The sequence below is a fragment of the Mycotypha africana genome (genome assembly GCF_025528875.1).
Source record: "Mycotypha africana strain NRRL 2978 chromosome Unknown BDF20scaffold_2, whole genome shotgun sequence".
In the NCBI taxonomy this organism is placed as follows: Eukaryota; Fungi; Mucoromycota; class Mucoromycetes; order Mucorales; family Mycotyphaceae; genus Mycotypha; species Mycotypha africana.
In genome coordinates this window covers 3,384,839-3,411,585 of record NW_026515726.1, presented here as the reverse complement: position 1 = coordinate 3,411,585, position 26,747 = coordinate 3,384,839, and the positions used below count along the sequence as shown (strand labels likewise).

The following is a 26,747-nucleotide window of genomic DNA, read 5'->3' as shown; positions in this document are numbered from 1 at the left end:
TAAGATAAATATGCACATTAACGTCAGCACGACCAAATTATCGTACATTAGTTAAGATTTCCAGCTAAATGAGTAAAGAAGTTTTTACCACGTCTTAATGAAGAGAAAAAAGGAAGACTACACTAATCAGTTGGTACGCAGGGGAAGTTGAACGTCAACCTGCGATACAAATGGCTTGAAAAAGTAGTTGAGATTATGGAGCAATTTCCAGTGAGCAAGATGCAGAATATTGAGGAGTGTTTGCTATAGGATTGAAAACGTCGAATAAGATACAAATGACTACTAGCTATCAATACAAATAACAAGCTTTTACTTTATTAATAAGATGTTATTGAGCATTCTAATATACTCAAAATATAAGTATGCGATGAAAATTGAAATTGTTGACTATTATACTCAGTTCAACAAACATGCTTATTATCACGCATGATGTATCTCTTTGTGTTACGTGTGGTGTCATAAAGGATTTAGCTCGCTAATTCCGCGTTTGGGTGCATTGTTATAGTTTATTAAAACAAAACGGAGAGTTACAGAATAAAGAGAAAAAAAAGTCTAAGAGATAAAGATCAAATATACTATTGACCCTACTAGTAATTTAACAGATATGTTACAGGATTTATAATGACAAGGAAACGGTTGTGATTACTTCTTGTTAAGGAAAAGCGAAAGGTTGGTACTGCTATTATTCGAAGACTTATTCGTTTCTGAACCAGTTGAATTAGATGGAGATGGTAGCCCAGTAAAGTTGCTGACTGTATCAGCTGCCCTTTCTTCTCTTTCATAATAATCACTAACAAGTTCCCGTTGCTGTAAATTCTGAGGATAAGAATGATAACCGCCTATTGTACTGTCGTGACCATGATTTATGTTATTATTGGTACTTTGATAATAATACCGAATGAATGATGACTGCTGTTTCCAATAATATTGCTGGCGTACTGGGTCGTATATCCAGCATCTAGTACAGTACTCATCCTCTTGGCCCATAAATCTGTTACAAGAACCGCATTTTTTATGACAATTTGTACAAAACCAATCCATCCCCAACTCTCTATTACATCCACCACATAGTATAGCTTCTTCTGTATCCGAAATGATGCTTTCAAAAGAAATATTGCTTCCTAATTCTGTAAAGGGCGACAAAGGAGGCGATGGTAAATAGCTATAATTCATGTTATATAAGAAACAGTTTAGATGTATACAATTTAAGAATTGAAGAGAGAAAGAAAAAAGGAGTGCACTACACAGACTTGTATATAAATCTTCTCGAATTCATTAATCCGAGTGTTTGAAAATATGCAGATTTATGTACATTTTAGGTATGTCAAGAAATCAAAATTTTGTTTGATAATCTGTGGTGTACCCTATCTCTGCTATGGAACATTGAATAATCTATCATCCACACGTTAAAGTTTCGCATGAGGCTGAATTATCAAACTGTACCATTAAGTTTGATTAATCTCTGCGTACACAGTGCCTATACTATCAATAAGAAACGTGATAACAAAAATAATGATCCAGTGCTTGTCAGAAAGACAACATACAATCTAAACACGTGGTTTGCAAGTATACATGAGCAGAGGTAAAAAGGAGGCTAAAGTCGAAGGCTAATTATACTGAGTATTGTTCTCAAAAACTTCTCCGACTACTAACGAATAAATAACGTCTTCATTAACATTCTAACGTCCTCACTTATTTAAAGATATTAATTTGAAGGATAAGTTTAAACGTCATTGTACCTGCCAATAATTGAGAGTGGAGGGGGTTTCCCCATAGGTGCTGTACAAATCGACATATGCCTTCTATAACTAACAGTTGGGGAAGACTGCCAAATCATCAAGGCGCACATGCAGATTGCTTATGGGAAAACTAGCTTTAAGTTTACTGTTGGCGCTTTTTCTTCGCAGGATTGACTCAGCTTAAATTTACTGAATCAAATTTGTACCACTGATGGCTTACGTTGATTCTATCCATTGTTATAAGTTATATTCAGTTAAAAATGATTTAAATACCTTGGTTCTTTCACGTTCTTTTCTTAGGAAGCAGTACAGCACTGCTAATTTGTATACGTTCATTCTCTTTATCATTTCGTCAATATAAAACCTAAAAGTCATGAACAACAATAAAAAGAAAATTATTAGAAGTCCTGAAGTCAAAGCAGCTATAGCACGTATCGAACGTATAAAAAGCCAACTCAATTTATCATCATCAGCAATGTCACGCCAAGCGCCGAAGGACATGGCAGAAGAACGCGCTGCTGCTGATTTTAATATTGAAGCATTAACAGCTTTTTGGGCTGGCGGTGAGCAGAAACACAGGCTTAAACAAAAGGCGTACGAGTACATCAAGAATGATCCAGAATTGGTCATTCAACCACCGCGAAACTATTTAGAATTGTCAAGAGACGAAATGCGTGAATTGTAACGTAGAACCACAGCTTATTGACAATAAGTGTTTATGCTCAACGCTAAAGCTAACCTTACATAATATATCTTTCCACAATCGCCTTTTGTACAGTACTATGGGGCAAATTTTCAGAATTGTCAGTTTGATGAAAGACCCAGAAATGTTAAAAGACCAGGAATTTCTACAAGAGATTGGTATTGCCACTAACATGTACTCTGAGAGTTTCTCAATGCGATTCTTCGTTCATGATGCACTATTCAAAAATGTTGTGAATATGTTAGGAAATGAGGAGCAAAAAAATAGATACAATGATGATATATCAAATTTCAGGATTTTGGGTTGCTTTGCTATGGTAAGCATTATGGTTTTTCAAAAGTGCAAAGTGGAGTTCAAAAGGTGATTAATTAGTGTGGTCTTTATTTAACTTCTGTCTGTCAGACTGAACTTGGTCACAGTTCTGCTCTTCGTGACATTGAGACAGTTGCTACTTATGATATCGCCACCGACGAGTTCATACTCGACTCACCAACGATCACTGCTACCAAATGGTGGATTGGCATGGCTGGCCAAACTGCAACACATGCTGTTGTTATTGCTCAGACTGTTATCCATGGTAAAAACGTAGGACTCAATTGGTTTGTCGTTCAACTACGTAGCAAATACACTGGTGAATTGGAACCTGGGGTGCAAATCGGTGATATTGGACAGAAAGCGGGGCATGCTGGTGTTGACAATGGCTGGATTCAGTTCCGCCAAAAACGCATACCGCGACAAGATATGCTAGCTAAATGGGTAAATTTGGACCGCCAAGGGAACTTTACTCCTGCTCCTAATCCAGCTGTGATGTATGCAACGTTAATTCCGGAGCGCCTTTCCCTCGTCACCGTCACAACGCAAATGATTTCTCAAGCGTTGACCATTGCTTGCCGATATGGTGTGGTACGTCGTCAAGGCAATCATAATCAGCAAATTATGGATTATCAATCACACTATGTAAAACTCCTACCTGCAGTTGCTTTTATGTATATGATCAAGAGTAGCGCGGGAGCCTTAAATGATCAATTTGCTGTTCTTACTTCTGGTGGCAAAATGGATCCTGTTACTTATTTAAACCATATGGGTGACATGCATGCCATGTCCGCTTGTTTGAAAGGCCTTACTGGCTGGTATTCAACTGAGATTTTAGAGACATGCCGAAGAAGTTGCGGAGGCCATGCTTATTCTGCCTATAATGCAATAAGTCATATTATCGGTGATTGGGGTGTCATGACAACTGGCGGTGGAGATAATGTCGTTCTTCTTCAACAGGCCGCTCATTATCTTCTGTATCGTCTTGAACAAAAGCTTGAATTCGACAGTTATCCTGATCTCAAGTTCAAAAGCTCTGCTTCCTACATCAAAGATGCGAAAAAGTATCTTGAAAACAGAAACTGGTCTACCAATAATGCTTCCGATTGCTTGAAAGATTTTGCTTTGGTAGAAGAAGCTTTGTATTCAATTTTAGTTAAGCGTGTAAGTGTTATACTGTTATAAACTCAGTAATGACGTATAATACTAAAAGAAATCAACAATAGCTAAACAGCATCAACATTGCCTTGAAAAATGGCTCGAAAAACAATGACATGCTACTTGAATCTGTTCGCGTGGCCGAACTGCATTGTGCTGCCTTTATGTTCAGCACTTCTGCAGAAAAATTTGGTCGACCTTTGGGTACTGAAGGCGTTGAACCTAGCGTTCTGTCTATCATGAAACGCCTAATTGCACTATGGGGCCTTCATATCCTCCACACTTATTCTGATCAAGGTTTTAAAGAGAACTATTTCACTCCTGAACATGTAAAGAGTATTGAACAGGCCTATATTGAACAATGTCGATCACTACGCAAGCAAGTGATTGGTTTGACAGATGCTTTTGGATTCCCTGATTTTGTGCTCAAAGCGCCAATTGCGAGGTATGACGGTGATATCTACCAGCGTAAGTTATTAGTTAAAAAAAAAAGAATCCGAGGAAAGTGTTACTATATTTTATTAACACTCTATTTCGTTTGATTTAGCTTATTTGGAAACATTGCTAGCAGCGCCAAGAAGTACAGGCGTTCCTCCCTACCATGAAAAGTATATCAAGCCATTGACTGAACAAGAAAGTCCAAATAAACGCAATTCCAATAACCAAGCCAATACCGGCATCAGAGGACTATTGTAGATCGAGCCTCATCTTTCTGATTTGAAAAACTCAGTTTGTTCTTTATTTATCACGTCAATAAATTAGTGTCTATTTACATATGGAAGAGTGTCGTAACAAAGGAAGCCGATAGAGCTGCCCTCTTAATAATCAGTATTCTATATATTCTTTATCAGTAGCATATTAATGTATGTTACATTGCCTCATTTATGAGTGTAAACACATTCTTGTATACATCAAGCATAGCTTTGCATTTTTCTCTTTCAGCAGCAATTAAGGGATCCTCTACAAGAAGATCATCGAATAGCTCCTCACGATATAAAGATGAAACTAGGCGATTTTGTACATTATCTTTAGTGTAGTTCACTAACAGATGCATAATAGCTTTGGGCACTCTGTCTTTGATGGATCTTCGAACAATATTGAAGTAAGCTATAATCAAACGACCTTTTAAATATAAAGATATAGGAAGTCATAAGTAACATATGCTTAATTTAAATTTTTACAATAATATCCTCTTACGAATCAATTCAACTTCTTTGATATCTGTTACCGATGTCTTTAAGTTGTCACCTTCTTCTTGCATTGTTGCCATATGAAAACTTCGCGGTATCTGTAGTTCAGCATCTGTTTGCGCACTTAATACTTGAGAGAGCCCAACAGTCTTATTTACTTGATATTCCTGTGCTCTATTATAGCTACTATTATTGCTTCTAGCAAAATAGTTCAATAAAGAATCTTTTGGTGGTGATGAAGATGTCGTAGAGATAGATGTAACTGAAGTAATGGACATAGATCGACCGGCTTTTCGTACTGATGGGGTTATATTTGTTAGCATATCTCCTCCATTCAATTGTTGTCGGGCCAGTCGCTTTCTTTCTGCTTTTTCATCTTCTTTCTGCTTTCTTTGCATTTCCATCATAATCTGAGAAGCATCCGGAAAATCAGGGTGATTTGTATTGATATAGGCGCATTCTATTTCAATCATACTTCGTATAAAGCTAGAGGATGGCTTCAGTTGTTCTTGCAAAAGATCGGAAACAACCTCAACTAATCGAGTATTTAATTTGGGGAATCGTGTAATTTCCTGATTACTACATGTATGGCATATTTTAGACAATTCCTCATAGACTAGATCTACGCATCGTAAGCTAGGTGCCTCTAATAGTCGAATTTGTGGACGAACAAGCAATTCAAATGAAGCCTCTGGTACAAATAATGAGCAACGTGGGCCTGTAGAGTTCCGAATGGCCGTGCGAATATCATCATTCGTCAAATCGGCACATGGATGTATGTTATCCAATGCTTGTCCAAAGACTGAGTTAAAAATAAAGTAGATACGTGCTCCTCCAGACAATTCTTTGGTTGATATTTCAGAAGATGTACCGTTGATTGAAGATATGAATTCGTTCGAGAATGAATTCAATAATTTTAAAACGAGCGAACCCTGTATATTTAAATGTTATGACAGCCATTAACAAAAAGATACGCGGTGGCAGTTTTTAAGTTTGTACATACTCGATGGACTGAGCCAGTGAACGCGGAATTACCGTATTGGGCCAATTCATGCTGTGCTTGTCCAATATGCGCGCTCACTTTTGATCGAAGATCTGGTAATTTTTCGCGTATGTGATTCACCAAAATCTATAGTAATATTCAATCTCGAGTATGTCAATTTTCTTCAACTAAATAAGGTATTCAAGTGCTTTTTCTCACCTACAGAATTCAGTCTATGCGTCAAATATGCTACACCACATCTTTGTGCGATACTTTTATAGGCAGGGTGGCTGTGAAAAAAGATCCGCTCTGACTCTATTGCGTCTGCCATAGATTTTTTCATAATAATGTCCTGCTGACTTCGGTTCACAACACCAATAAATCCCATTCTTAACGGAAATGACTTTCCCGTTAAAACTTCAAGAGCATTTGTACCGGTGTCCATTAAGTCCAACTTTGACAAAACGCCAATTGTTCTGTTGCCTTTTGGATCCGCTTGTTTTGCTAGTTTCAAACTGTCTGAGTTGGCTAAATCAGTATTTGCAGGGGTTATAGCTAGTATGATACTGAAAAAGATATATAATGTTGAAAACACAATGATAGTCAGCGATTAATTTGTCGAGAGCGTTGCAGCTATTACCTGTTGGGTTTGCTGATATAATCTAGTGCTAATTTGCGAATCTGTACATCAATATCATGCGGTTGATCGCCTAATAATAAAGAAACTCAAAGTTAAGAGGCTACGAGCAAAAGATTACAGATGTGGGTATGCCTCCTACCTATCGGAAACTAACAAAAAGCCCTTCAGTAAGTCTCTTTAAAGGGGTTTTCTTTTTTGCGCTATAACGCTTAAACAAACCTTTGTAAGACCCGGCAAATCAATCAACGTGAGGTTTAAAACGTTCCTTGAATGTATTTTTAAATTGATAGGTACACTTGATATGCCTTTATTTGTTCCTGCTACACGATCTGTTTCCTTTACAATTTCATCTCGTACTTCATCAAAATCATAGATTCTTTGCTGAGGTAAGTGCAAGAATTCGGCATAGTCATCTTCTTCCTGATTGCGGCTCGAGATCAGTTGCAGGATGAGTGGTCGCCGAGTGACAATGCCGCTTCCTCTTGGTAGGAAATCGCGCTGAACGATCTGCTCCAAGACGGATGACTTTCCGGAACTCTGCTCACCAATCGCAATAATCTGTGGCAAGTCTAAAGTTTCACTTCCACCAACAGCAGCAAAGGCATCTTGTATTTTGTTAATGAGTTCAACTATGTCGCCTTCACCTGTCATAATTCTAGCTTATCTCAGAAAAGGAAAATCAAGTGCTCGCCCCACATTTAAAGCAAGGCCTAACACGATATACGACCTGCGCAAATTTATTCTCAGCTTTAAAAGAACTCTTTATGAAGTTCGCATGATGTTGTTTACACACGGGGGAGTAGGGAAGGAACAAAATGAAAAATAAATATTCTGCCATAGTATGATATATGATTTAGAAGAGTTCATAAAGAACAACTACTGAATATATATATACATATAGTATCCCCTCTTATTTATGTCGTATCCACTTTATGGTCACCGCTCAGTAACCTGTGGAATTCAGAATGTGCTTGATCCATCTCAAATAGCATTTGTCTAGCTTGTACGTCAGTAATTTCATCGCTTGCTTTCATCGAATGTAGCGTTATTAACCATTGTCTAACTTTTTGTTTTCCTTCAAATTCCGCTGTTAGTCCAGGTACATTATTGAGTGATTGAATTAAGTCTGCCAAAATAGGATGCAACTCGTCGACTGCATATCTATTCAGTCGCAGTGTATCCATCAAAGTAATGAAATGCTGGGATAGAGGAGAATATATGTTAAAAGTGAAAATTGTGCTTAAGAGGGACAGGGATATTTGAAAGCCTTACCAAAACACTTTCTGCAATATATTTTGCCTGTTTCCCAACATCATTTTTGTTGTCTCCAATAGCATGCTCATAAGTTGCTGGAACACCAATATTGAATCGATTAACTGCAGCAGGACATGATAACTTAGGGAACAGTTAGGCGAGACGCAATGACTGGAACAAAAAAACTGTATGTATTATCATTACCTTATAATCGTTCATAAATGCTTCTAAGCTATCCACAGATTCTGATAAAAAATTCATTGTTGTTTTATATTTTGCTATCAGATTAGCACACTGTGGAGTGTATCTGATGTTTTTGAAAAAATGAGTTCGATTACTCTGTAACAAATATATTATAGTATTATCAGCGTTGCCTCAAACATACTCTTCTGCTGTTATGGAATCTCGAATAAATGCTTTTTCTAAATGTTCCATTAGCACAATAATGGAGTATAAATCAGCCATATTATCGTATTTGTCACGCTCTTTACTATTTGTAAACAGCTTGACTTCCTATATATAATGATTATCATCAAGTTTGGCTGAGACCACTTGAACAGTGCTACTAATTGTGTTTGGGAGAGACTGATCTTACCTCATCTAAGTTGATGCCTAAAGTATAAAAGATTTATTGAGCAGGTTAAACAGTTAATACACATAGACCAATAGGTAATACCTGGTATTTTTGATATGTAGTTCGGTGCATATTGAGGTACTTGGGAATCCATTTGTTCGTCTCGAAAGAGTTTGTTGGTAGATAAGAAGTGCTTTCATGCTGCAAACAAGCTGATCACTTTTTTAATTGGAGAGCAGCCTAAAATAAACTCCTCCCCTGTTTGCCGCTCCTAAGCTGTTCTTGTCTGCTTAACAGTTGTGAGTTCTGATCATCTTTACTTTCAACATCAGTTGACAAAATGAATAACCCTGGTGCATTTGGAGGTGGTCAAACAAAGGGCATGTCTCCTCAAGAACAGCGAATGGTACAGATCATGCAAGGTCTATTCGAATCGTGCCCTGTAAAGATGGGAATGTCAGGTGTTGCAGGTTAGAATACTTTTGCTACTCTCTAATAAGTGTAACTAATACCAAAAACTGACCAGCTCTGGGTGACTATTGATTTAATTATTGTAGGTTTTGGTATGGGCGCTGCGTTCGGTTTATTCATGTCGTCGATGGATTATGCGGGCCCTTTAACCAACGAAGACCTAGTTAAACAAACGACAAAGCAACAGATAAAGCATGCATTCAAAGATATGGGGTCAAAATCAATGTCAATGGCTAAAAACTTCGGTTTAGTTGGATTAATATATTCTGGAAGCGAGTGCTGCATAGAATCAGTAAGCTTTTCTTCTTTTTTCTATTTGAATATTAACTGCGCATAAATATGAAGAGGACTCATATATTTTTCTGATCTGCAGTATCGAGCAAAGAATGATTTATATAACAGTGTGACGGCAGGTGCTTTTACAGGTGGATTGTTAGCGGTCAAAGCAGGCCCACAAGCGATGGCTCTAGGTGCTGGTGGTTTTGCATTATTTTCATTGGCAATTGATTGGTACATGCGTCGTGATTAGTGGAAACATTGAAGCGAAGCGGTCATACTATATTTATTTTCTTCAGGCCAATTTTGTAGATTGGATTTCTTTATTTTATGTTTATTTCTTTGGACATATTCACCTATTAGATGCGATAATTAGATATAAAACGATAATTAGATATTAAACTCACTATGAGATATTGAATGCTTTCAATATGTTTTTGCAAGAGTCAAAAACTTCAATCTGGATTAGGCATCAAACTCATAGATATTTGACATCTTATGTTTAGGACGCTTAAAAATTTGGAAGAGTGCCCGACTCTTTCGCCCCAATACAAATACACACTGCTATTTTCCAGTTTGAGGTTCGTGAATAATTAACGCTTTCCTTGAAAATGAAATACGGTTCAACTTACGACAACGATTTTACGCAAAGGACGCTTCAAATAACTGTAACCATAAGCAAGACAGACTAACCGAGCAATTTTTTATAACTGCTTTCTGCATTAAAAGGGCATTTTGGCATCAAATCCTTTTTACGCAAATCAAATGCCAATGTCTTTTAAAAATAAGCACTAATAAGCAATTAACTGGAACCACTACAAATGCAAGTACGCTAACGGCTCTCCTCAATTATTGTTGGAGGGGGTACTGAAGCTGTAAACAGACCTTATTAGACAACACGTCTATCTTAAAATAAACACCAAACAACCTACAAAATATCAATAAACGTGCTTTTGAAAATCGGACAGTTGTTTGAAAGTCAGTTTTTAGCAACCCAAATTCACAATGTGCACAAAAGTTTAGGAGCTTTTTTTTATTTTTGCTTTTTCTCTTTTATTAAAGGAAGCTTTATTCACAATTTTAACATGGAACAACCAGCAGACGGAATCAAGGTCGTCGACGCAGAGCCTCAAGCTATCGGTACAAACACTCAAGCTTCCTCATTGAATGCAAATGCTTTTTTGAACAACACCTTGGATGGTTTTGCTAGTTTGAGCTCTCGTTTCAATCCTTTCGCTCAAAAGTTGAATAAAAGTCTTGGACAAGTTCGACAGGTATGAAACCAGACAAAGAAAGAAGGACGAAAGGACAAAACTTGAAGTAGAAGAGTTTTTCTAATTTGTATCTTTACGATTGGACCTAATTTTAGTATGCACAAGAAAAATTGGGTACAGCAGAAAGCATCACTGAGTTACCCCAAGAATATAAAGAATTAGAAAAGGTAAAGAGAAAATGCTACTGAAGACACTAGGATCAAAAATGTAAAATTGCTGGAACTAAAGGAACAAAACAAATGCCATATATCGTCCGATGATAGAAAGTTGATGCTCTTAGAAGTGTTCATACTAATTTACTCAAAGTTAGCCGTACCTTCAACAGCTCTTCTTATGATTACCCTGTTCAAATTCAAGAGTCGTTAATCGGTATTTCTAATACCGTCACTAGAGAATTCCAACACTTGGCATTATCTTCAGCTGCAGACCGTGCTGCAGGCTCTACTAATACTAATTCAACTGCTCAGGATAAACCCAATGAGGAACCGAAGACATTACTCCATGGTCTTTCTCGCGTCGCTGCTGAAGGCGCTCAAAACATCGGTGTGGATGAGCCTTACGGAACAGCTTTGTACAAATACGCCACCATCACTGAAAAAATTGCCGATGCTCGTGTTCATATGGACCGTGACATTGTTGAAAAATTCAACAAGCCTATGCAAACCACAGTCAACACTACTATTGAACAAGCTATGAAAGCCCGCAGAAATGTCCAATCCATCCGTTTATCATTAGATGCCTGTAAGGCCAAATACCGATCAGCACGTCCTGAAAAGTTAGAAGCAGCAAGGTTAGAAGTGGAACAAGCTGAAGATCAATTTGTAGCCGCTGTGGAAGAAGCTACCAATTTAATGAAGGCAGCCCTTGAGAACGTAAGTTGCATTGTATTGATAATGTTTTGCTCTAGGAACATATATTTGCCAAAGTACACATCCTTCTCTAACACTGATCACATTGTGTGTCCAAAGCCTGAACCATTTCGTAATCTAGCGGACCTTGTTCAAGCTCAATTGCAATATTTCAAACAAGCACAGGAACTTTTGTCTGATCTGGCTCCTGAATTAGATGAAATTCAAGTAACTCAGGAATCATTGTATAGAAACAGTCGTGCTTAATCAATTTCATACTGTATATAACAATATTACCCTTTTTAATTAGTACATTAATTTAATAAAGTCAGTATATCATTTTATGGATGAGTTGTTAGTAGGAAAGAGAAGAATTGATAAATGCAAAGTCGAGCATTTTTGAAAAGTCATATTTCTGAAAGAACTGCAGGTATATGTAGGATTATGTGAAGGGAAAGGGCTGCGTTATCAACGCTTCGCCTCAGTATTGATAATTATTTATTGATGGGTCATCCTACAAATACATTAACAATACTCTCATCGTTATAAATTATTTGATCGAGTCAGGATATTCATGCCCGTACTACACTAGGCTAAGAATATCATATGAAAGCGAACAGGTGATTTCGTATGATACGTGCTAAGTTGTTCTCCTTACCTTTTATTTTGCCTTTCCAACTTTGAATTCAAGTATATCTGTAGGATGACTGATAAAAGATCATCTCAGGAACCAGTTAATAAGAATATGAATCAAACAGGTACTATACAATTGATTTTTGCTCCTAACGTCTTTGCAAGACAGTTGAAAATTACACCCATTCAGCTAGTAGTGATTCATTCAATGAAGCAATTGCAAATCTTTCAACAAAGAAGGAGATAGAAGCCATTCCAGACAATGTCAAAGTTGCATCTCCCAATCGTAAAAGTATCCTATGGTTTTGGAGGGGCCATTCCAAAAATAGTAATGGTATTAGAGTTGAACATGATGAAAATAGTACAGAAACATCTACGATAGAAATAAATCCAATAAGCAAAAGAGCGGTTGAAACCAACAGTCTGCAGTTATCAGATAAAGAGAAAGAAAATTTTGTACAAAACGAAAGAGCTATAGCAGTAGATAGCTCTTCAGAGCAGCAACAACAAATAGTAAAAGATGAACCAGCAGAAACGTTGTCCTCCTTTCAAGCTGGACGTATCAGGAACGTTGTTTTGCCTACGTTCTCATCACAATTTAGCTGCCGGTTTCCGCAAAAAGAAGAAGCACAAGCTTCTTCATACGTTGGCCGACTTCTTGAAACATTCAGTGCATTTTTCACACAAAAACCGCAAGAACAACCGCCGAATACAAGTCTTCCGCTGATAGAAACTATAGTCAAGAAGGCTGATAGTTTTGGAGATAAAAACATAGTTGTCATTGGCGTGCACGGGTGGTTTCCGTTGAAGGTAAGGTCTTTTATGATACAAGAAACTAGACAGGTATTACTATCAGTTCAGTTTCCTTTATAACTCGCAACACCGTCTAGTATAGCTTGTACGCAGTATGGTAGGTGAACCGACAGGCACCTCGGAGAAATTTTGTCAAGAGATGGAAGTAGCAGTAAGAAGATATTTTGAATTAGAACACGACATCATTATACCAAAAGCATCTATAAAATCCATACCACTTCGATGGGAAGGAAAAGTCATGGAGCGTGTTGACAAGTTTTATGAACAAATAACCTCATCATCAGAACACCATGGCGATAGCGATGGTGATAACAGCTGGAAAGACGCCATTAAAAACGCAGATATTGTTTTATGGGCTACGCATTCTCAGGGTGCTCCCGTATCTGCTCTATTAATAAAGCGGTTATTGAGTGAGGGAATTCTGCAAACACAAAAACAGCATATTTGTATGTTGGCGATGGCAGGTATCTCGCATGGTCCTTTTCCCTCATTGAAAGATCATTTATTTGTTAAGGTAAAGTTTTGGTTTATTTGCTTGCTTACAGTTGAAAGTAACTATAGTAGCACATTACAAAAACCCAGATCGCCTAACATGGTTTCAACTATGGGATATATATAGTACTTCGAAGCAGATGCAGCAAGAGAGCTATTTGAGTTCATGGATTCGGAATGCACTATTTCAATTCAATATAGAGACTCCATGGTATTTCTCTTGCAAGAACAGGTGAAGGTAGTATTTGTAGGCTCTATGGATGATCAAGTGGTTCCACTTTATTCAGCCATTATGTCAGGTATCAGCCATCCCAACATTCTCCGTGCCATTTTTATTGACGGTCAACTTTACTCTGAGAATGATTTCCTTATCCGTCTCATTACATTTGCCATTCGATTACTGAATGCCGGCCTATCCGATCACGGTTTTTTGACTCACATCAGTGAAGTACTCGCTGGCAACTTCTACGCTTGGAATGGAGGTCACTCGACTTTATACGAAGAGACCGATGTATTTATGCTACCGATGGATTTTTTGTTTAAAACTAGCCCGCTAGGACCCTTCCGCATAAAAAGTGTCGTTCAACAGTTGCAAGAAAAGACATTTCAGGGAGTAAAAGCACGTTTGAATCCGTTTCAAGCAAAGCATAACCTAAATCCGTTCTATCTTCCTTGGACTTTGCGAGGTATATGGGATGACCCACAAATTTTGGAGAATGAGGAACTGAATCGAGAATTGAAGTCAATACAGAGCTTATTTGAGCAGTGGAGTCCGACCACTGCAAGATTAAAAGGAATAAAGTTTCGCTTGGAGCCTCTAAGAGCAAGGCTTTAATGACAGCTAATAAAGGTTTATCGTTCATTCTCCATTTATTGTAATGGGACATCCCTATTTTTCTTAGCTGTGTAGCCGAAGATAGAGATGTGCAAGGAAGATGTATAAAAAATCTATTCTTTTACTCAGGTGCAAATTGTATACATTATACAATGATTTCAACAATTTTTTCGAACATTGGGCCCTTGCTTTCAAATAGGCGACAGTCAACTTGTTCTTATAGTTGTTTTAATTCTCCAACACAAATCTGAATCTGGGTTTTCCAGCCTTGAAGTCCTCGATAGCTTTAGGGGCTTCTTTCATAGGATACTTTTGTAGCCAAGGTTTGATGTTGTGTCTAGCCGCAAATTTTAACATGTCCTCGATCTCAGCTGGGGAACCGATGTTGGAGCCACAGATACTGACCTGGCTCATAGCAAGCAACATGGGACTGATTTCAGGGAATTTCCACTCCGGAAGACCAACATTGATGAACACACCATTGGGTCTAAATAATGGCACATATGTTTCCCCTGGACGGTAAATGATAAGCACATGTCAGATGGATGAGAACGGGCTCTATATTATTTATCCAGACTCTATCACTTACATTTGAAATCACTACTGGTACCAGTGCAAAGGATATGTGAGAATTCGTTTTTGTATTCAGCTAAATTTGCAGCATCACTGGTAACGACATATTCATCACAACCAAGTTCCAAGGCAAGCTCACGCTTTTTATCGCTATGAGACATACCAACGACTTTAGCACCCATTGCTTTAGCCCACAAGATGCCATAATGGCCAAGACCACCAATGCCCATAACACCAACAATTGAGTCAGGACCCACCTGATGTCTCTTCAAAGGGGCATATGTGGTAATACCAGCACAAAAGAAGGTGCAAGCCACTTCATTTGACAAGTTTTCAGGAATTCTAAAGACGAAACGACAATCGCCTCTCCATTTATCAGCATAGCCACCATAGGATTTATCGCCATTAGGCCAAAAGCTGTTATAAGTACCTGTACGTTTTTGACGACAGAGGTTTTCGTTTCCGGAAGTACAGGTTTTGCATGTATGACAAGAACCGGATTGTGCGCCCACACCAATACGATCACCCACTCTAACATTGGTCACTTTCTTGCCGACACGAGTACACATACCAGCAATTTCATGTCCTACGCATACTGGATAGTTGGGTTGACCCCAATTTGCATCCATAGTATGAATATCACTACCGCAGATTCCACAATGTGTTATATCCATATCGACACTGTAGTCATCTTCAGCGCGAAGCTTCAATTCTTCCCAAACCATCGCTTCATCTGTCAAAGATTTTTGTTAATGGTTGTTTGTTTGTGAAACAGACCGTTCAGAATACGATGCTTTTTCAGATTATGAAGCGCGTGGATCACAACCTATGTTACCTTTGCCGTGGCAGGACCAACCATGAAAAGTTGTAGGCGCTTCTGCCATATTTAATCAATCGAACGGAAAAGTTTTAACAACCAAAATGAAAAAAGTGAAGATATCTGTTAACATCTTTTAATTTACAACTTTGTAGGGGATCTGATATGTCGGGCTTCAATTAAAAGCTTCGGAGAACATCTATTCTTTGTCTGTCCTTCACTTCTTCGTCTTCCAGTAAATGGTCTACGCTTGTTATGAATGCGTTTTTGTTAATCGATGCTTTGCAGTGCAGAAAGCGTATGTGTGCTTTCCTTACCACATAAAATGCTTAACGTGGAAAGAGCTAGCACTAGCAGCCGTTATTGCCAGTTAGATATTCCGTCTTTCATGGTCTACGCATAAACGTGCACTCAGAAAGATAACAACGGTAACAAATATAAACTCATAGTTATGATAACCATGTGTCCAAAGCACTTGAACGCCGTTTTGCAATACCTATATCGCAGAAACGGCAATTATTGAGCAGCTCACATCAGCCGAGTTTTAGCTCGCTTTAATCGCGTTTTTTTACAGTGAGTAAACAATGATTTATTCCAACAAACCAAAACTAGTTCTAACTCAACGGGTGTGACAGAAAGAGCAGCAGGAGAAGCAATAATAAACCTTTTCTCGAAGGCTTTCATCATCGCTCTTTGCCTAATGATTATCTGGATACTACACTCCCCTTAAAACAACAGTAACAACCACCATCGTGTACAATTAGATGGAGTCGTGGTACCAGCAAGCTTTCGCAATAACACTATGCCAATATTATTAATTTAAACTATCCACCATCTTTTTTACTCGAGTGATCTGTATATAAAAAAAAAAAGTAATCACGCAAAAATTGTTCTTCCGGGAGATATAAGAAAAAATGAAACGGTCTAAACTATCTTGAATATTATCTCAGACATTTACAATCCTTAATGGAAATTAGCATTTTTTTTTAGACAAACTGTGCTTATTTGTTAGATGGGAATGTGAACTGTCATAGGGCAAAACAAAAGAATAAGAACCATGATTTGTAACCTGTAATGATCTGAACCCTAAAGTAAAAGGGAGGCATGTTTATTACGGCAATGTTTTCTTCTTCTTTGTTGGCTTGGCCATATTGGACCTTCACCTCGAACCAAACTGCTTTAAATATGGTCATCATATCGATAGCAGCGTTTATGTTTCTCTGCCATCACTTCAGACGTTGCTTGGAGTGAAGAGCGCCGGTACTCATGAATCCAGGAGTATCAACGATTTGCATATCATCGAAGAAACAGAGGCTGCATGTTTGCAAGTTTTAAATTCATCGATTGTGACAACAATCAACCAGCCTTCAACTTCACGCTTCTATAAAGTTGCAGACAGTTCATTTACAACACAATATCTTTGCCCTTTCAACTTGACTGCATCTTTGACAAAACATTCTTGCATCAAACATAATCAGTGGTACCATTTTGGGGGTCCCAAGTACAGCTTAGACTTCCATTTCTCAGCACTTCTAACAATTATCAATCAGTGGATGAGGTTGAATCGAAGTCTTTGTTGAAACACATCAAAAAAATGATTCAATAAAAAAGTTGTCAAGCTTTTTGTAGCTCATCTATTGCAAATAACATGAATAAAGCCATTATTGGCGATTTTCTTACTAGTAAGAGACTAATATTTAGGGTTAGAATTGTATGTCATCCTTAATGCTGCTTAGGTGTTACTGAATTATTGATTATCCCAATAAAATCGTCCAAAATATGATACTATTTTATGCTAAATTATTTAACAATGTCTGATTTAAAAATTTTCAATACGTTTAAAATAGAAGTTTGAGCGCGTGACAATCTGGATATCAAAATTCTCTTGTTGCCACTGCTGCTACTCGTCGAACAAGTAGCTTTTTAGACACAAGTCGAGTTGATACAAATGTAGATCGCACTGTAAAAGCTTATTTTGTGTATCAACATAGAAAGGCGCGATTAAACTTCGAATGGAACAGTGAGTTCTGTTATCAAGTGCTTTTTCTTTTTTTCATTTCTGAGAAAAAAAAAAAGCTTTTCTCTCCGAAATTTAAAGGCATTGCGGCTAGCTTCAATTTTTTCCATTCTTGTCTTTCTTTTTTTTTTTTTTAAGATACGGATAGTTGCTTAAACAGTCGCGCATAGATTCATCATTAGACTATTATTGATATGCCTCATTATACATCAGATAATGACAATAATACCGAGGAATTAGCTGAGGGTTCTCGTAGTATCATTTTGAACATTTGTTCTCAGCTTACAAAAGGCACAGACTTGGTACGACTTGCAGAATTTGAGAATGAAAAATGGCCATGCTCAGTTTGATAATAATCTTTGTTACGTAACATGTTAGCACAAAGTGACCTTGCCCACTTTCGTACTTGAACCCAGAAGTATGCTGGAACGTATCACTGATTTCATGGCGCATCCCGAATTATTTATAAAGTGAGATACTTCTTGATAATAGTCAGTTTTCTATCTAGTTTATGATGAAGCAGGCATTCTAACCTTCCTATGCATTTCTCTTTGACAATTTAAAATAGTATCCCAAGTATCAATGATGATACCGAGCGGTTTATTGCAGTTGTTAAATGGTTTTTGGCCGGTTGGCATATCAAGCCTAAAGTAAGAATTCGTTTTAACGATAGATCAAAAAAAGAAAAAAAAAAAAAGTTAAGATCGTATTGATTCCTTGACATAAAAACGTTCTATGCGACTTCTATCAGGGAGTCAAAAAGCCTTATAATCCTGTATTAGGCGAGTTTTTCCGTTGTCGTTACAGCTATGAAGATGGCACAAATGCATATTATATTGCAGAGCAAGTCTCACATCATCCTCCAGCTTCGGCTTATTTTTATACATGTCCTCAACATAAAGTCATCATCACCGGCGATTTAAAACCAAAGTCTCGGTTTTATGGCAACAGTGTGGCTTCTTTGATGCAAGGAACAATCAACTTCATTTTGCCGTCTCGACACAATGAAAGGTATGAAGTGAAAATGCCCAACATGTACGCTCGTAACATTCTGTAAGTATACAAACGCAGAGTTCTCTGTATCTCAATTCTAGATACATTGGCAGGTTGTTAACGAACAAATGGTTTGATTTGTGATCGTGTCCTCGACTCAAAAAATCAATATAGAATTGGCACCATGACTTTAGAGCTAGGTGATGCATCTGTCGTTCGCTGTGCTTCTAGTGATCTGGTGTGTGAAATGGACTTTCAGACAAAAGGCTTCTTTTCAGGCCAACCCAATTCAGTAGTCGGCAAAATCAAGAAAGAATCCACAGGTCAAGTTCTATATGAGATTTGTGGACAATGGTCAGATGAATTGTTCATAAAGAAGTACATACCATCTGAAAAGGGTAGCTCTCTTTCTGGTCTATTGGTAAAAATTGCTAAAATCTACTCTTCCATTTCGTTTCGCTAACAAAAACTGTTCAATTGATGATATCTATCTCTTCTCATAGTCTCGTGGTAGAAGTGCTAGTAACAGCAGTAGCAATAACAGTGAGTTATTGGTGGATGTCAAAAAGTTAAAGATTCAGCCACTTCTTGTGCCAGAAAATCAAGAACTTAAAGAATCTAGACGACTGTGGTCTAAATTGACAGAAAATCTTCTAAAAAACGACATGGATAAAGCTACTGAAGAAAAGACCAAAGTGGAGGATCACGAACGTGCCCTAAGAAAGGAGAGAGAAGCCAATAATGTTGTTTGGACATATCGCTTCTTTGATGCCGATAGCGATACTTACAAATTCAAATTAATGGATCAGTAAGTGCATTTGACCTGTCTATAAATGAGCTAGAATGTACATAATTAAAAAAAAAGAATTTCAATGGTCCTAACCATACTGCTTTTATCATTTCTGTTTTAGACTGGATTATGCAAACCCAGATGAGATCTGTAAAACTTTAGAAACCTTATACAACAATAATTAGTTTATCCGTTTTTGCTTTTTCATTCATGCTTCTGCACTAGCCGATATTACTGCTTCTCATATCACTAAATTGTTCAGCAGCTATCAATAAAATTAAATGCATTATATCGTCGTTCACGTTCAAACGAAGCATTGTGGCTGTTTCATGACACAAATGCTCAGTGCCGTGTTTAATCCTCATTTCCCAAGCGTTTTGCGGAATTGAATTGACTTTTTTTTCTTTCTTTGGCTTTGGAATAATTGAGTGTCCTCTAACTCAACGCGTTTCTAGCCTTACTTCAATTTCAGGAGTTACACTTATCTTATCGAGTAGCAAAACAATAGTATAGAAATGAGCAGCTTGCAGGTTATTGAAGCAAAACTCGAAGCAGAGTCAAGAGCATTTCAACAGTTACAAAAAGGTAAACCGGATCTATGTCAAACGTAAACTGATAGCCAATGCTAACAGACTTTTTATACTAGAATTGACACAGGTTGTCGAAAACAGACAACGATTAGAGTCGCAACAGCAGGAAAATGAAATTGTTAATAAAGTATGACAGAGAACTCCAATTTTCAGCCTGCCATGTGTTCATGAAGCCAGGCAAACTCAATTTCTACGTTTCATAGGAATTTCAACATTTAGACGATGACAGTAATATCTACAAATTGATCGGCCCTGTCTTGGTCAAGCAAGACAAAACAGAAGCAGAAACCAACGTTAAGAACAGATTGAACCTGATCGCTAGCGAAATGTATGTGGCTTACTAAACCGTAAAAGTTAACAGACGGTTAAACTTTCTATTTCTTTCCTTCCTTCCATAGCAAACGGGTGGAATCACAGTTGACCGATTTGACACAAAAGTCAGAAAAGAAAAAGCAAGAGGTAGTTCTTAAGGGGAAAAAGTGTAATCGTTAAGAGAAGTTGTTTTTTTAACATACAAATGTTGCGCATTATAGATTGCCAAGTTACAGATGGAGTATCAGCAATTAGCAACAAAAAAATAATATTTTTAAGAAAATGTATAAAGTATGATGGAATAGTGATTATGATCATATATTTTGCTTGGTCATATTTCTCATATCAAATATATCATGGATTGCAAAAGTAGCAACGGTCTCTTCTTCTTCATCCTCTTCTTCGTCCTCATTATTATCTACCTGATCAATCTCAATTCCTTCGTCATCAACAAACCTTTTACGATGCTTGTATATATCGAATTTGCCACCCTTGATACTCTCCTTTTTAAAGCCTGCGATATATTCGAAGGTTACAATTCCATTGTTTAGCTCTTTCAAAATGACCTGCTTCCAATCAGAAATCTCAGGTGTATAGTTAGCAGTTAATTCTAAGGTCTTCAAAGGATGTGAATTATGTCAGTAAATATTTCATTTAAAGAATAGCCAATGATGCTATAACGCCTTACCTTGACGGCTAATCTATCGCCTATCGATGGTATATTGTTTTCAAAATCAGCGACTGGATACTCATCATAATTTACAGGTTGAACATGTTGCATTTGAGTGTCTTGTGATTGAACTGCCTTTGTTGTTTCTACTTCGTCAGATGGATGGTGTGGCGATGTTTCTGAAACTTTGTCAACTTGTTCACCTGTCTCAATAGTTGGAGGCTGCTCAATGGTTGAATCGTTTTCTGCCACTGCAGTGTTGCTATGCATCAAAGGCTGTTGAGCATAAAAGAGTGTGGGCATTGTGTTGACAGGATATTGAGTTTGAAGATCGCGATTTGTATTCTTCCGTTTGTAAGTTTCTATATTAGAATAGGTGATAAATGCTCGTCCATGGGGATTGCTGCTGTTGCTGTTGTTGCTGTTGATGTTGCTATCGTCAGGTGTTGATTCGAAATGAACATGATGCTTGGTTCCGGCTTTATTATCCTTCAGATGATTTTTCTTTTTGTTTTTATTTTTCTTCAAAAGCTGAGCGGATGGTATGTTTAATTCCTCTGTTTTCCTATCTTGTTGTGTGCTTGTCGTAGGTGGAGCTTTTCCATTTGTTTCTTCATCGACTGCAATACTGATAACTTCTGTTGTTTCAGTATGTTGTTGTGTTGACTTGCTCTTTGGTTGGTCTGCACCTTGCACATCTGAGTCTTTTTTAGCCTTGAGGCGTTTTTTCAGTAGTCTACGACGGCAGTTCCTTTTCTGTGTCTTCCTCAATCCTTGAAAAGGCAGACCCTGAGGAGCTTTATTGACTTGTTCATTCAATTGTGAAGTCTCTGTCTTTTCCAATGGTATATTTTTTAAATCGTCAACTGACGTTTCTGATTCTACTACTGCCTTACGACCTTTTTTCTGTTTTTGCTTGTCCTCCTCCTCCTCCTTTTTTTGCTTTCGCTTTTCCTTTTTATCTTTTTCCTTCCTACTACCGGTCTTGAGTTTTTTCTCTTTTGTCTTTTTCGTACGTTTTGCGGGCGGCTTAGAGATCTTTTTCTTTTTTGAATCTGTAGAATCTTTCCTTTTATCAGACTTTTTTATTTTCTTCAAAGCAGGTTCCTCAAAAGTATTGTTCATCTTTTCTACTGACTCTGTATCATAGACTGCTCCTTTTATCGATAAACGTGGTGTTAAAATAGCAGCACTTGAACAGTTCAGTTGTTGTCAACTTACTTGATTTACGCTTCTTTTCAGTGCTTTTGAACTTATCCTCTTCTATGCTATGAAACAAGACACACATTTTAGAGAAGAGTGATCGTCTTAACTAAAGATTTTCAAAGGATACCTACTGGATCAGATCGCCATCGCGTAGAAGCCCTTCGATTTGTACTTGGGGTAATAAGTTGAATCCATCAATCGAGAGTTGAATCAAACTTGGTTCTGTTTTGATAGATAGTTGCTTTACTATTTGCTTTCTTAAATCATGAACTGTTTGTTTCAAAGGATCCCCTTGAACCGCGAACCAGCATCGATATTCTGGTAGAGGATCGTTTGTCTGCAGTTTGACTCGCATTGAATTGCTGCTATTGGCGTTCTGTCCAAGAAAGAAAAAAGAAAAGCAATGACACGCGCTGTTTTGTTCAATTTTAGTAAGCTATCTTTGCGGTGAATCGATCGGCAGCCAAATGATGCAATTAGAAGTGGTTTCTGAATCCTTCAAAAAATTGCTTTTTTTTTTTTTTTTTTTGTTTCTTTAAAATTAGGGGAGCAATTCAATGCGGAGTGAATCAAAAAGTAATGCAATCATAGCAGCATATTAAAAAAAAAAGCTTTCAATTCTTTGTCATCTTTTTTTTGTTCGTTTTTTTTTTATATAAAGTGCTTACAATCTTATTATCATACAAAGATTAAAGGCTATCTATGATTCCGAATACTTTCCTTACAAGAACATTTATTTACATCGCAGCAGTAGCGCAAGCGGCTGTTGCACCATTTTCCTTTTTTTACTATCTTTATTATTTCGCAACAGAGAAAAAACTCTTCACTATACACTCAACCGTGGATACCCTAATTCATTATTGGCTAGGATGCGAGCTCATATTCTACATATTTTTCCAAATCACTCAGAACCGAATGCAGCGTATTTTACCTTCTGTCGCACCAAATCCCAAAGAAAGAATGGAGCTGTACAAACTGTGCGTGTCCAACACAGATGATCCTCGAGTTTGGTTAACAGGTTGGTTCTACCTAGCAGACGACCCAGCAAAGAATCCCAAATTTGCAGATATCTATAGGGAGAATGTAGCAGAATGGTAAATGGTCTTCCGTAACTGCTTATGTCAGTACATCCATATCTTTTATTAAATTGTTTTTTCTTATTTCCTCATGTTCAAGGTTTTCTTGGGGGTTTTTTGCCTCATCAATGGAAGACGTTCTAAACGATGAAAGCGCAACGGAAGACTTGATAACAATGCTTGACGATTTCGAAAACAAGTATAATGTACACTTTAAAGATGGCTTTAACGAAAATGTGGTTGCTTATCGACTCACATTAGATCCTGTACATGCTTATCATCGACCACTCGCTTTCTATACTTTGGTCATGTTTCTCACCAGCTTATTTGGATTCTATTGCCAATTTGTCTTGAAGTTGACAAAGTATGGACCTGAGAATCGGTCAAATATTTGGAGTCTAATTGAACCACAACAGATACCTGCATTCCACAATCGGGGCCGATGGAGTCACTGTAATCAAGGACGCAGCGCCGATAGCAGCCCCGAAAATTGTCAAATGAAGGAGGACAGCCCCAACAAAGTACCTTATTGGTTTCGTGATGGTGATCGTTCACTAAAACCTATAGTATTTATACATGGTATTGGAGCCGGTGTAATGTGCTACTTCTTCTTTCTGCTAAAATTGCTAAAGACGAACGCACCCATCTTCTTTGTTGAACTACCTTATGTGTCTATGCAATGTACAGAAGATGTGCCTACCATGCAGGAGACTGTATGTGATCTTCAAAATATGCTGAAAAGGCATCATTCGAAAGACGCCGTGTTCATTTGTCACTCGCTTGGCTCAGCCGTTACTTCCTGGGTGGTGAAATATATGCCGGAAAGCATAGCTGGTGTCATCTTTGTTGACCCTATCTGTTTTATGTTGCATTATAAAGATGTGTAAGTTTTTTATATGCAGTTCATCTTATTTTTATTTCAATTAGTACAAGAGAAATCAAAAAATTTTCTAATTGTTTTATTGCTTATTGTATGCTACAACCAACAGCTGTACCAACTTTGTATACCGTGCTCCGAAAACAGCTGCTGAGGTAAAGTTTAATCTGTTATTTAGTGCTTCATTGAAACTTTTCCATTATTGATACAAATATACAATGTAGGCTTTAGTCAAATACTTTGCTTCTTCAGAATTATATATATCTTACTTTATCGCACGGCAATTTCATTGGTTTCAAGCGGCAATATTTATTAAATCTGCAGAAGCGAGCAGCCAACAGCAATATGACGATATTACGCAAACAACAAAGTCTATGCTTTCTGTACAATTACCGAAGAATACCATGGTTTATTTATCAGAAAAAGACAATATAGTTGAATCAATGCGCGTTAACGCCTATCTAAGCCGTAATGGCGTGAATACTGTCGTCATGAAAGGATTAGATCATGCTTCTTTCCTGTTTTCCTCGTCATGGCAGAATGATATGTTGTCTACCATCCAACGTTTCATATCTCCTGGAGCTGGTGTTGATGAGGACAAGAAATCGTAAAGCAAGATGTTTTTAAAATGATTTGTAACTGGTTTGCAATCATACAAGTTTATCCACATTCATAGATTACCCCATCATTAACTTATTCATATAACACTTCTGTAAATAATATTCCACTCTCAAAAATGTTTGGAATAGTCATAGATAATCTCCTTTTAGCCTAATAAATCTTATGAAACTTCTATGTTTATTCTACACAGTTGTTACGCCTATCCTCCTGGCCAAATTCTGGTATTGTTCATGTGCCATCTTCTTTTGCCTCCAGATAAAGACCATTATAGATAAAACAGCCACTGAGAAATTGAAGCCCTATCGTTTTGATGGAACATTAGAAAGGTCTCATGGTATTCAAAATTCTACTGTCCAGTCTTACTTCGAACTTTAAAAATCGTGCTCGTTCAACTTGTCTCACTCTTGGACAAGCTCTATAAGACGGTAAAGTTATCGCATCGTCTTCATCGAACGTTGATAATGTATGGTTGCTAAGCCCACTATCTCCGATTTCTGGCTCATTCCACTCACATCGTATTGCTTGTTTATTGCCATAGTCAGCGCAATAAGGTTGTGTTTTCTTTGATCATGTCCAGTGTGTAAGCTTATCAGATAAGTATTCTATAGAAAAGTTCAACATAAATAAATGTTCGGATGTATCTTACCTGTTCTAATGGTGAGCATATTTCACATTCTCCAATAGGGTAACATGAATATGTTGATTTGTCTACTTTTTCATGAGAGTGAGTGTAATCTCCAAGCTTTTTTGACACATCACTGGCATTTTTTCCAAACGGAGGCGTCCTTTTGAATTGTTCTGCTTGTATTAAGGTGAAAAGATAAATACTACGTTTGATTTGTAAAAGTAAAGGGCGATGAGTTAGTACTGAATTGGCTCTGTTTATTGTTCCTCTTTGTTATATTACTTAGAGATTAATCCTTACATGCTTGATAAAAAAGAAAAAAATCTCATTGCGGTATCTTTTGTGAATATATATTATGTTATGTATCAAGATGTTTATAAGGCATGCGTTGAATCCTATGTTGTGCAATTGAGAGCTCAATAAACTGGGATAAGGTACTCGATAATTTTCTTGCAGGAATTGGATTTCCCTTTTAGTATATAAAGGCAGCCTCATTGTGACGTTCACTGATCGTACCACTGCAACGAGAGGAGAGCCTGTCGAAAAGAACTCAATATCTCTTCTTCTTTCAGAGTACTTAATTCTATTTATACTATAGCTACTATGCAAAGGAAGTCTTTATGGAGATCCTATATGTCGTTATCTCCCAGAACTCGGATGTATTTAGGATTAGGTTCGCTATATGAACACGACTTTCTTATCTCTAATTTGACCATTTTACTGAACTTGTGCTTTTCATATTGTGATTGTAATAGGAGGCATGGCTTTTGCAACAGTCGGCATGCTTTTATCAGATAAAATAGAGGAACAGCGTCCGGCGACAGAAATTGAAATGAAAGAACTTGAAAGACTATCGCCAGTTATCGTAGTTGACCGTCAATCAAAAGTGTAGAAGCAACATTATGTATTGTAGGGTAGTTATCCTCTAAGGAAAGTAGGTTGTATGTATCTACTCAAAAAACTTAAAGCTTCAAACTGAAATTTCAGCAATAAGCTAGATCTTATGAACTATGAACAAGATGGATAGTATATCTCTAGAGAAATTCTCTTCTCAATTTTTGATAGCAATAATCGATTTTTCGTTGCTTGCGAAAGTAAAGTGATGATTTCTTTTCCAACAAAAAAAAACCTGAGCTTGTGTTATAGAAATTCATGCTTCTCTTTTCTGTAATTCTTTCTCCTATTTGATTACCTTTATTTAAAATGGTTGAAGCGAGTATTCCACGTTACTATACACTTGAAGAGAAAGAATATACAGCGCCTTCATATCAAATTAGAAATGATTACAAAGCTTATCAAGCAAATAATGCCCCCATCGTCATTGACAATGGTACCTTTTGTTAATCGATTCGGTTGATCATATGCTCTTGCTCACTTATTACACGT

The 26,747-nt window shown here is 37.3% G+C and overlaps 15 protein-coding genes across 15 annotated transcripts; 9 read left to right on the top strand and 6 right to left on the bottom strand.

The window, feature by feature from the left end:
* Window positions 1-489: 489 nt before the first annotated feature.
* Window positions 490-1,285, bottom strand: BDF20DRAFT_856279 (uncharacterized protein). The gene has a single exon (XM_053080294.1). The coding sequence runs from the start codon at window positions 1,171-1,173 to the stop codon at window positions 643-645; it is 531 nt and encodes a 176-aa protein (XP_052939904.1). The 5' UTR covers window positions 1,174-1,285; the 3' UTR covers window positions 490-642.
* Window positions 1,286-2,214: 929 nt separating this feature from the next.
* BDF20DRAFT_813907 (acyl-CoA dehydrogenase/oxidase) lies at window positions 2,215-4,608 on the top strand (the record flags this gene model as incomplete). Its single annotated transcript, XM_053076925.1, has 5 exons — window positions 2,215-2,420; window positions 2,518-2,758; window positions 2,845-3,909; window positions 3,981-4,380; window positions 4,460-4,608. The coding sequence occupies 5 exons, from the start codon at window positions 2,215-2,217 to the stop codon at window positions 4,606-4,608; spliced, it is 2,061 nt and encodes a 686-aa protein (XP_052939903.1).
* A 172-nt stretch (window positions 4,609-4,780) lies between these two features.
* On the bottom strand, window positions 4,781-7,375 carry BDF20DRAFT_910997 (Dynamin central region-domain-containing protein; the record flags this gene model as incomplete). The annotated part of the gene is made up of 7 exons (XM_053083771.1): window positions 4,781-5,034; window positions 5,110-6,034; window positions 6,106-6,231; window positions 6,308-6,650; window positions 6,725-6,794; window positions 6,864-6,873; window positions 6,944-7,375. The coding sequence occupies 7 exons, from the start codon at window positions 7,373-7,375 to the stop codon at window positions 4,781-4,783; spliced, it is 2,160 nt and encodes a 719-aa protein (XP_052939902.1).
* A 263-nt stretch (window positions 7,376-7,638) lies between these two features.
* BDF20DRAFT_905068 (vacuolar protein sorting-associated) lies at window positions 7,639-8,443 on the bottom strand (the record flags this gene model as incomplete). Its single annotated transcript, XM_053083112.1, has 5 exons — window positions 7,639-7,704; window positions 7,789-7,923; window positions 7,997-8,119; window positions 8,183-8,285; window positions 8,364-8,443. 5 exons carry the CDS (start codon window positions 8,441-8,443, stop codon window positions 7,639-7,641), a joined length of 507 nt encoding a protein of 168 aa, XP_052939901.1.
* A 449-nt stretch (window positions 8,444-8,892) lies between these two features.
* On the top strand, window positions 8,893-9,552 carry BDF20DRAFT_833377 (mitochondrial import inner membrane translocase subunit Tim17 family protein; the record flags this gene model as incomplete). Its single annotated transcript, XM_053078635.1, has 3 exons — window positions 8,893-9,022; window positions 9,110-9,315; window positions 9,397-9,552. 3 exons carry the CDS (start codon window positions 8,893-8,895, stop codon window positions 9,550-9,552), a joined length of 492 nt encoding a protein of 163 aa, XP_052939900.1.
* Window positions 9,553-10,384: 832 nt separating this feature from the next.
* Window positions 10,385-11,688, top strand: BDF20DRAFT_814320 (Bin/amphiphysin/Rvs domain for vesicular trafficking-domain-containing protein; the record flags this gene model as incomplete). Its single annotated transcript, XM_053076963.1, has 4 exons — window positions 10,385-10,573; window positions 10,669-10,740; window positions 10,837-11,445; window positions 11,542-11,688. 4 exons carry the CDS (start codon window positions 10,385-10,387, stop codon window positions 11,686-11,688), a joined length of 1,017 nt encoding a protein of 338 aa, XP_052939899.1.
* A 1,318-nt stretch (window positions 11,689-13,006) lies between these two features.
* BDF20DRAFT_815383 (uncharacterized protein) lies at window positions 13,007-14,194 on the top strand (the record flags this gene model as incomplete). The annotated part of the gene is made up of 2 exons (XM_053077080.1): window positions 13,007-13,375; window positions 13,487-14,194. 2 exons carry the CDS (start codon window positions 13,007-13,009, stop codon window positions 14,192-14,194), a joined length of 1,077 nt encoding a protein of 358 aa, XP_052939898.1.
* Window positions 14,195-14,246: 52 nt separating this feature from the next.
* On the bottom strand, window positions 14,247-15,502 carry BDF20DRAFT_856226 (chaperonin 10-like protein). Its single transcript, XM_053080293.1, has 2 exons — window positions 14,784-15,502; window positions 14,247-14,706 (listed from the first exon to the last, which is right to left on the bottom strand). Exons 1-2 carry the CDS (start codon window positions 15,490-15,492, stop codon window positions 14,423-14,425), a joined length of 993 nt encoding a protein of 330 aa, XP_052939897.1. The 5' UTR covers window positions 15,493-15,502; the 3' UTR covers window positions 14,247-14,422.
* A 103-nt stretch (window positions 15,503-15,605) lies between these two features.
* Window positions 15,606-17,297, top strand: BDF20DRAFT_985815 (uncharacterized protein). The gene is made up of 2 exons (XM_053085198.1): window positions 15,606-15,953; window positions 16,683-17,297. The coding sequence occupies exons 1-2, from the start codon at window positions 15,824-15,826 to the stop codon at window positions 17,162-17,164; spliced, it is 612 nt and encodes a 203-aa protein (XP_052939896.1). The 5' UTR covers window positions 15,606-15,823; the 3' UTR covers window positions 17,165-17,297.
* A 498-nt stretch (window positions 17,298-17,795) lies between these two features.
* On the top strand, window positions 17,796-19,406 carry BDF20DRAFT_814691 (uncharacterized protein; the record flags this gene model as incomplete). Its single annotated transcript, XM_053077007.1, has 6 exons — window positions 17,796-17,903; window positions 17,980-18,071; window positions 18,170-18,251; window positions 18,353-18,654; window positions 18,769-18,972; window positions 19,118-19,406. The coding sequence occupies 6 exons, from the start codon at window positions 17,796-17,798 to the stop codon at window positions 19,404-19,406; spliced, it is 1,077 nt and encodes a 358-aa protein (XP_052939895.1).
* A 493-nt stretch (window positions 19,407-19,899) lies between these two features.
* Window positions 19,900-20,555, top strand: BDF20DRAFT_910991 (Prefoldin; the record flags this gene model as incomplete). Its single annotated transcript, XM_053083770.1, has 5 exons — window positions 19,900-19,969; window positions 20,031-20,101; window positions 20,178-20,302; window positions 20,373-20,433; window positions 20,508-20,555. 5 exons carry the CDS (start codon window positions 19,900-19,902, stop codon window positions 20,553-20,555), a joined length of 375 nt encoding a protein of 124 aa, XP_052939894.1.
* Window positions 20,556-20,600: 45 nt separating this feature from the next.
* BDF20DRAFT_833370 (uncharacterized protein) lies at window positions 20,601-22,517 on the bottom strand (the record flags this gene model as incomplete). Its single annotated transcript, XM_053078634.1, has 4 exons — window positions 20,601-20,903; window positions 20,975-22,113; window positions 22,178-22,224; window positions 22,294-22,517. 4 exons carry the CDS (start codon window positions 22,515-22,517, stop codon window positions 20,601-20,603), a joined length of 1,713 nt encoding a protein of 570 aa, XP_052939893.1.
* A 560-nt stretch (window positions 22,518-23,077) lies between these two features.
* On the top strand, window positions 23,078-24,726 carry BDF20DRAFT_905061 (uncharacterized protein; the record flags this gene model as incomplete). Its single annotated transcript, XM_053083111.1, has 4 exons — window positions 23,078-23,256; window positions 23,339-24,009; window positions 24,228-24,247; window positions 24,487-24,726. 4 exons carry the CDS (start codon window positions 23,078-23,080, stop codon window positions 24,724-24,726), a joined length of 1,110 nt encoding a protein of 369 aa, XP_052939892.1.
* A 96-nt stretch (window positions 24,727-24,822) lies between these two features.
* Window positions 24,823-25,827, bottom strand: BDF20DRAFT_336769 (uncharacterized protein). Its single transcript, XM_053075226.1, has 4 exons — window positions 25,662-25,827; window positions 25,383-25,563; window positions 25,100-25,297; window positions 24,823-25,035 (listed from the first exon to the last, which is right to left on the bottom strand). Exons 1-4 carry the CDS (start codon window positions 25,688-25,690, stop codon window positions 24,919-24,921), a joined length of 525 nt encoding a protein of 174 aa, XP_052939891.1. The 5' UTR covers window positions 25,691-25,827; the 3' UTR covers window positions 24,823-24,918.
* Window positions 25,828-25,994: 167 nt separating this feature from the next.
* Window positions 25,995-26,253, top strand: BDF20DRAFT_910987 (uncharacterized protein; the record flags this gene model as incomplete). Its single annotated transcript, XM_053083769.1, has 2 exons — window positions 25,995-26,034; window positions 26,117-26,253. The coding sequence occupies 2 exons, from the start codon at window positions 25,995-25,997 to the stop codon at window positions 26,251-26,253; spliced, it is 177 nt and encodes a 58-aa protein (XP_052939890.1).
* Window positions 26,254-26,747: the final 494 nt, after the last annotated feature.